General features: G+C 53.1%; 1 protein-coding gene across 1 annotated transcript; it reads left to right on the forward strand.

The window, feature by feature from the left end:
- The first annotated feature begins 4,135 nt into the window (after nt 1-4,135).
- On the forward strand, nt 4,136-6,884 carry HOXB1 (homeobox B1). Its single transcript, XM_030256454.4, has 2 exons — nt 4,136-4,894; nt 6,352-6,884. Exons 1-2 carry the CDS (start codon nt 4,372-4,374, stop codon nt 6,666-6,668), a joined length of 840 nt encoding a protein of 279 aa, XP_030112314.4. The 5' UTR covers nt 4,136-4,371; the 3' UTR covers nt 6,669-6,884.
- The last annotated feature ends 1,512 nt before the right edge of the window (nt 6,885-8,396 follow it).

The raw sequence follows: 8,396 nt of genomic DNA on the forward strand, positions 1-8,396 counted from the left end.
TCTCGGGGAATCCCCAGGAATTCAGGACGCCCCAAATCCCTGCCCCAGGGCAGCGGCTCCAGACCCCTCCTCTCCACTCTGGCGCACTAATGAATATGCAAATGAGCCTAATTAATGAGGCGGGGCGGGTTCCAGCCCGTGGAAAATCCGCTGGGATTCCCAGGGGAGCCGGAACCTGATCCCTAAAATAATTCCACTTTATCCCAATTATCCGGGCTTTTTCCCGTTTTATTTTGCCCATTTATCTGAATTGTCTTGGCTTTTATCCCTTTTATTTAAATTTTATTTGAATTATCTGGGCTTTTATCCCCCCCCCCCTTTTTTTTCTCTACTTTATGTGAATTATCTGATTTTTTACCTTTTCCTTCCTTTAAATTTAATTTTATCTGAAATATCTGTGCTTCCCCCCCCCCCCCCGCCTTTTTTTTTTCTATTTTATCTGAATTATCGGGGTTTTTTTCCTACCTGTGTTTTTTTTCCTATTTCATCTGAATTATCTGTATTTTTTCCGTTGTGTTTTTGTTTTTTTGTTCGTGTTTTTTATTTTATTTGATTTGAATTTTCTGCCTTTTTTCCCCGATTAAAATTCCGATTTTTTCACCACAGCGCCTCCTCAGCTCTAATTGACACTTCCCAAAAAAAGTTACATTTAACCCCCAAAAAGTTACATTTAACCTCCAAAAAGATCTATTTAACCCCAAAAAAGTTACATTTAACCCCAAAAAAGTTCTGTTTAACTTCAAAAAAGTTACATTTAACCCAAAAAATTATATTTAACCCCAAAAAGTTCTATTTAACCCCCAAAACTGTTATGTTTAACCCCCCCAAAAGTTATATTTAACCCCAAAAAAGTCACATTAAACCTCCAAAATTTTCTATTTAACCCCTAAAAAGTTATGTTTAACTTCAGAAAAGTTCTATTAAACCTCCAAAAAGTTATATTTAACCCAAAAAAGTTCTGTTTAACCCCAAAAACGAAGCATCGGGAGACCCTCTGAGCCTTTGGAAATGCCTCGTTCCCCCTCTGTGCCCTGCACAAAAACCTCCCCCGGTTCAAGATTAAAAACACAGATTTAAAATCCAGATTTGAAATAATAAAAAAAAAAATAATTAAAAAAAATTCAAATCAAGGTTTTAAATCGAGGCTCAAAAAATCAAGATTTAAAATACTTTTAAAATAAAGATTAAAATTTAAATGGAGATTTCAGGTAAAGGCTTCCAATAAATATTTTAAAATAAAGATTTAAAGATTTTAAAATCGAGATTCTTCCATAGGCTTGGAACAAGAGCTGGGGGTTCGAAATTATTCCAGCCCCAAATCCCTCATTTGAATCAAAGGGACCAAAAAAAAAGCGATTTTCCCAAAATCCCGAAGTGATCCCAGCCCTCAATCCCTCATGGGAGCATTAGGAACAAAAAAAAAGGCAATTTTCCCGAAATTTCAAAATTATTCCAGGCCTAAACCCCTCATTTGAATCTTAAGAATCCCAAAAAAAGCGATTTTCCCCAAATTCCCGCAGTGATCCCAGCCCTGAACCCGTCCCCATTTCAGGCTGAATTTTGACCACTTTTCACCAATTCCAATTTTGGGATATCCATAAAAAACAGCCAAAAATCGGATTTTCCACCTCAGCTCTAATTTAGGTTCGCCTTAGAGGAAATGTTTCCCTGCCACAACTGAAAAAAAAAAAAAAATCGTGTTTTTCGTGATTTTAATTTAAAATAAAATCCCCTTCATGCAACAGCTGCGGAAAACCATCGGAAAACACAAAGCCGCGGATCCCAGGCCGGAATAAACAAATAAATAAACAAATAAAATCTGCATTTTCTCTCTTTTATTTTTTTGTGGGTTTTTTTTGTTTTGTTTTGTTTTGGGATTTTTTTTTCTCCTTTTAAAACCATAAATCATCCATTTGAACCCGAACTCAAGGAAATATCAAAGGAATCGAATTAAAAATCGATTTTTCCCTGCCGGGGGAATGACGGGAGTGCCGCTTTGAATGATGAAAAAAAAAAAGAAAAAAAAAAAGCAAAAAAAAAAAAAGAAAAAAAAAAAGAAGTTTTGGAGAAGGTTCATAACCCAAAATATTTAAATATTTTCATTTTGGGGCTCTCTCAACCTCAGCCGAGCGAGAATAAGTGAACAACCAAACGGCAAATTGAATTTTTTTTTTTTTTTAAGGCGGAACGGCAGCTGGAAAGGGCTAAAAAAAATCAAATTTTGGGATGGAAAAAGGAGGGCGGCGCCGCTGGCGGGCGGGGATTTGTCACCGAACGTGGCCCCCGGCGCAAAGGGAATTTTTCGCCGCCGGGTTCGGCTTTCAGGGTGAACTTTTGGCCCGGGAGAGGCCGAGGCCGGAGCGGAGCCGCGTGGCCGGGCACTAAATCCTCCTGACAGCGAACAAATGGCCGTGGGCGTCCGGCGCCGGCCCGCCCTTGTCCGCCCGCTCCCAACAAGTAAATAAATGTTGCCCGCCGATGTTCCCATTCTCTGAGCCCGGCCTGAGCAGCTCTGCCGCCTCCTCCTCCTCCTCCTCCTCCTCCTCCTCCTCCTCCTCGGCCGGACCCCGCTGGAGACGGGATCGGCCCCGCGAAACTCGGCTCAGAGCCCCGCAAAACTCAGATTACAGACCCGTAAAACTCATTTTAGAGCCCCACAAAAATCAGATTACAGACCCGCAAAGCTCAACTCAGCGACCCGCAAAACTCAGATCACAGACCCACAAAGCTCAGATCAGAGCCCCGCAAAACTCGGACTATAGACCCGCAAAACTCATTTTAGAGCCCCGCAAAGCTCGGTTGAGGGCCCTGCAAAGCTCAGATTAGAGCCCTGCAAAGCTCAGCTGAGAGTCCCGCAAAACTCAGCTCAGAGCCCCGCAAAACTCATTTTAGAGCCCCGCAAAGCTCGGCTGAGAGTCCCGCAAAACTCAGATCACAGCCCCTCAAAGCTCAGCTCAGAGCCCCGCAAAGCTCAGCTCAGAACCCCGCAAAACTCGGCTGAGAGTCCCGCAAAGCTCAGCTCAGCGCCCCGCGGCTGTTTAAGGCTCCTGAAAGTGGGTTTGGTAGGGACCGTGCAGTACAAAAAAACCCTAAAACCAGTTTTAGTAGGGAGAGTGCAGTACATAAATCCCTAAAACCCAATTTTAGTAAGAAAGAGTGCAGTGTATAAACCCCTAAAACCAGTTTTGGTAGGGAGTGAGTGGTGCGTGAATCCCTAAAACCAGTTTTAGTAGGGAGTGTGCAGTACATGAACCCCTAAAACCAGTTTTGGCAGGGAGTGTGCAGTGCGTGAACCCGGTTTTTGTAGGGAGAGTGCAGCACATGAACCGAACCCCTAAAAAACGAATTCCCGAAGTGAATTCCTGGTTTTAGTCGGGAGAGTGCAGTGTGTGAAGCCCTAAACCCAGTTTTAATCGGACCCATGAGCCCCCAAACCCGGTTTTAGTCGGGAGTGTGCAGTGTGTGAAGCCCTAAACCCAGTTTTAATCGGACCCATGAGCCCCCAAACCCGGTTTTAGTCGGGGCGGGTGGTGGGAGATCCCCAGGTGGACTCTGGGCTCGGGATTCGTTCCCATCCCGGGATGTGCCAGGCCGGGCCTGGCACGGCTCCAACAAAAGCCGCTCGGTCCTTGCTGACTTCATTTGGCCTCCTCATTAGAAAGTTGATCTAATTACGGCACAAAGCCCGCGCGGGAGAAATTAAAGCGGAAAAACCGAGCGGGTTTTTCTCCGGCCGCTTTCAGCATCCCGGCAAACCCCGGACCGCTTTGGTGCCGGGCGCTTTGAGGAGAAAAACTCCCAAATGGATAAAAGAGCATCGTCCTTTTGTGCTCACACCTCCCCATCCCCTCGCCCTCTTTTCTTTTTCTCACACCGAGCCGGCATCGCTCGGAGGGGGGGTGGGGGGGCAAAAAAAAACCCTTTTAAAGTCAGAACTTGTGCCTAAAACCGGCTCCCCGCATAACTCGGGGCCCTTTTTAGCACTTAAAAAACACTCGCGGGTCACTGCAAACCTTTCCCCCCCCTCCTCCTCAGCACCCCAGCTCGGCCCTGTCTCTTTTAAAGCCTTTGAGGAGAAGGTTTTGACGCGGCCGTGTTGTTATCAGATTGATGGGCCGGGTTTGATTGAAGCCCCTTTGTCATGCAAACGCCGGGCCCGTGATGGATGAGCCGGAGCGGCCGCAAACTTCGGCAGCGCCGCGCTCATTGGGCCGGGCCCGCTCCGCCCGCGGGTCCCCCCCGGTCCGGCCGCGGTTCCGCGGGGTCCCCCGGTGCCCGCAGGAAGTTTCCCAGCTTTGACATAGCGCCCAAAGGTTGGAGGGCAGCAGGCATCGCCCCCAAAACGCGCTGACCCTCCTCCATCACTGGCAGATGGACAATACCGCCATGAACTCCTTCTTGGAGTTCGCAATTTGTAACCGCGGCACCGCCGCCTTCCAGCCCCGCCACCCCGAGCCGGCCTCGCCTTCCTTCCCTCCCTGCTCAGGTAGCCCCGCTCCGAGCGCCGAGAGCCACTTCGGGCATCTCCCGCAGCACAGCTTCCACCCGCCTTCCTCCTCCTCCTCCTCCTCCCGCTTCGCCACGCCGGGCTACCCGCCCCAGCCCCAGCCGGGCTACCAGCCGCTGTACCCGGGCCAGCAGGACGCGGACGGGCTGTACCTCCCCGCGGCCGCCTACGGCTCGGGCTCGCTGGCCGAGGGCTACTGCGGGCCCCAGGGGCAGTTCCCGCAGCCGCCCGCCTTCGGCCCGGAGCAGCCGGGCTACCTGCCCGGCCTCTTCGGCGACCTCGCCCACGAGGAGCCGGAGCCCCCGGGCCACGCCGAGCCGGGCGCCAGGGGCGAGGCGGCGCTGACCTTCGAGTGGATGAGGGTGAAGAGGAACCCCCCCAAAACTGGTGAGTTTGGGGGCAGCGGGGCGGCCCCGCAGCGAGACCCAAGTGTTTGGACTCGTCTTGCACGGGTTTGGGGTTTGGGTTGGGTTTGGTTGAGTTTTGGGGTGTTTTGGGTTTTTTGGGTTTTTTTTTTATGGGGTCTGTTTGGGTTTTGGGGTGGTTTCAGAGGTTATCTGGGTTTTGGGGTTTTTTTTCTATGAGGTCTGGGTTTTGGGGTGTTTTCTGGGGTTATTTGGGTTTTGGGTTTTGTTTTGGCTGGGTTTGTTTGGGTTTTGGTGGTTTTCTTGGGAGGTTGTTTAGATTTTGGGTTTTTCTTTTTAAAGTTTGTGTTCTGGGGTGGTTTTTGTTTTGGGTTTTATTTTTTGGTGTGTGTTTGGGTTGTTTAGGTTTTGGGGCCTTTTTCTTAAAGCCCACCCAGAGATTTTCCATCCCACCCCACGGAGCCTCCCTGAGCTCGGTTTCCCGCAGGCCCGAGTGTGATTTAAGCCCCGCTCAGAGCAGGAAACGCTCGGCGCTTCCTCCTCCTTCCGCAGCCGCGCCTTCCACCCCCTCCGCTATTGTTCCACTTCCTTCCTCATCACCTTCCCTCGAACCCGGCCTTCCTCCTCCTCCCCCGCCATCATCACCCTCTCCTTCCCCTTCCAGCCCTTCCCGCGGGGTCCGGGCGTGGATCCCGGGGGAAACCCAGGGGATGGATCCTAAGGAAAAGCCCCAGGGAATGGATCCCAGGGGGACAACTCGGGATGGATCCCAAGGGGGAAATCCCGGGGGAAAATCCCAAGGGAAAACCCCAGGGAATGGATCCCAGGGGGAAAATTCCATGAAATGGATCCCAGGGGGAAATACCAGGGGGAAATCCCGGGGAATGGATCCCAGGAGGAAAACCTAGGGAATGGATCCCAGAGGAAATTTCAGGGAATGGAGGATGAGGAGATGGATCCTGAGCGAAAAGCACATCCAGGAGGATGAAGGGATGGATCCCAGGGGGAAAACCCAGGGAATTGATCCCAGGAGGAAAACCCAGGGAATTCATCCTGGGGGAAAAATCCGGGGATGGATCCCAGGGGAAAACTCAGGGAATGGATCCTGGGGGAAAAATCCGGGGATGGATCCAGGGAGGAAAACCCAGGGAATGGATCCTGGGGGAAACTCCGGGGATGGATCCCAGGAGGAAAACCCAGGAAATGGATCCCGGGAGGAAAACTCCGGGGATGGATCGCAGAGGAAAACTCAGGGCGGGGATCCCGAGGGAAAAACCCAGCGGGGAGGATGAGGGGTTGGATCCCCAGGATCTCTGGAAGGATCTCCAGATGGAATTGCAGGAAAAGCGGAGCCTGGAGCGGGACCCGAGCCGGGCCGGGGCCGAGCTGCGCCAGGAGGAGGGAGAAGGGGAGACCCCCGAGGGGGAACGTTCCTCCTCCGGCCGCTCCTGCCCTGCCGCTTTTTTGGGTCTTTCTCAGGCAAAACGGCCGAGCTGGGGCTGCTGGGGCCGCCCAGCGCCATCCGCACCAACTTCAGCACCAAGCAGCTGACGGAGCTGGAGAAGGAGTTCCACTTCAACAAGTACCTGACGCGGGCCCGCAGGGTGGAGATCGCCGCCAGCCTGGAGCTCAACGAGACGCAGGTGAAGATCTGGTTCCAGAACCGGCGCATGAAGCAGAAGAAGAGGGAAAAGGAAGGGCTGGCCCCGACCGCTGCCTGCGGGGCGGCCAAGGAAGGGGCCGAAGGATCGGAGCCCTCCTCGCCCGAGGCCTCGCCCAGCTCCGGCTCCTCCTGAGGGCTCCGGGAGGGTCCCCGAGGGGCTGCGAGACCCCCGCAGGACCCTCAGCCCCCCTGGATGTCCCCGAGGGGCTCCGAGCCCCCCGCAGGACCCTCCCCGAGGGGCTGCGAGACCCCCGCAGGACCCTCAGCCCCCCTGGATATCTCTGAGGGGCTGCGAGCCCCCCCGCAAGACCCTCAACCCCCCGAGGGGCTGCGAGACCCCCGCAGGACCCTCAGCACCCCCTGGATGTCCCCGAGGGGCTTCGAGACCCCCGCAGCCCCCCTGGATGTCCCCGAGGGGCTGCGAGACCCCCGCAGGACCCTCAGCCCCTCTGGATGTCCCCGAGGGGCTGCGAGCCCCCCGCAGGACCCTCAACCCCCCCGAGGGTGTCCCCGAGGGGCTGCGAGACCCCCGCAGGACCCTCGGCACCCTCTGGATGTCCCTGAGGGGCTGCGAGACCCCCGCAGGACCCTCAGCCCCCCTGGATCTCCCCGAGGGGCTGCGAGCCCCCCGCAGGACCCTCAGCCCCCCCGAGGGTGTCCCCGAGGGGCTGCGAGACCCCCACAGGACCCTCAACCCCCCTGGATGTCCCCGAGGGGCTGCGAGACCCCCACAGGACCCTCAGCCCCCCGAGGGGCTGTGAGACCCCTGAAGGACCCTCAACCCCCCCGGGGGTGTCCCCGAGGGGCTGCGAGACCCCCGCAGGACCCTCAGCCCCCCTGGATGTCCCTGAGGGGCTGCGAGACCCCCGCAGGACCCTCAGCCCCCCTGGATGTCCCCACGCGTGGGGCACCACCCGCGGTTCTCTTTATTTATAGCCCCCGCTGGACTCGCAAGGAGCGGCCGCAGCAATTTCCGAATTTCCGTGGCTCAGGGACTTTTCTGCCTTCTCCCTTCCCCGTTAGGAACTGCACTTTCAACTCCAGGGAAAAAAAAAAACAAAACAAACAAAAAAAATACAAAAAAAAATTAATTTAGTTCGCTTCCCTTTGGAAAAACGAGCGCGACCGTTTTTTCCCCCTCACCTCCCTCTCTGCCCGATGCGTTTTTCCTCCTTGTGAGAATGTAAAAAAACAAAAAAACCCAAAAAAGCAAAAAAAAAAACCCCCAATTCCCCCCCCCCCAAAAAAAAACAAAAACAAAAAAAACCACCCCACCAGAACAAGTTAAAAAGTTTCGGGCATTTCCCCCTCCTTCTTTTCCGTTTTATTTCCTGATTGTAGATCTTAAAACGAGGCCCGAGGCGCCCAAGACGCTCGAGGCCTCTGCAAGGAGCCAAACCCTCAGGAAAGGAGAAAAAAAGAAAAGAAAAAAAGCCAAAAAAAAAAAAAAAAAAAAAGAAGAAGAAGAAAGAAAAAGCGCAATCTTCTGCTCCCGTTTTGCACTATTTCTGCTTTACAGGGTCATTTTTTCCAGGCGATTTTTGCTGCTGCCGGCGGAGGGAGGAGGGGATATTTGTGATTTTTGTGATTTTTGTGATTTTTGTGATTTTTGTTCTGGGAGGAAGAGCAGGAGGTGCGAGGATGGACGGGGAGGATTTTTTGGAGCTCCGGAGCGCGTTCCTCGCACCCTCTCGGGCTTATCGGAGCCGGATAAAGCCGGGATTTAACCTCGGCCTAACTCGCTCGCGAGGATTCAGGACTGAAAAGCTGCTGGTAAAAATGGAATTATCCCCAAATCCCGAGCGCTTCCTCCGTCGGAATCTCCTGCCCCCCGCACGGAACTACCTCAGCCCAATAAAAT

This window comes from Taeniopygia guttata, chromosome 27 (assembly GCF_048771995.1).
Source record: "Taeniopygia guttata chromosome 27, bTaeGut7.mat, whole genome shotgun sequence".
NCBI classification, from domain to species: Eukaryota; Metazoa; Chordata; class Aves; order Passeriformes; family Estrildidae; genus Taeniopygia; species Taeniopygia guttata.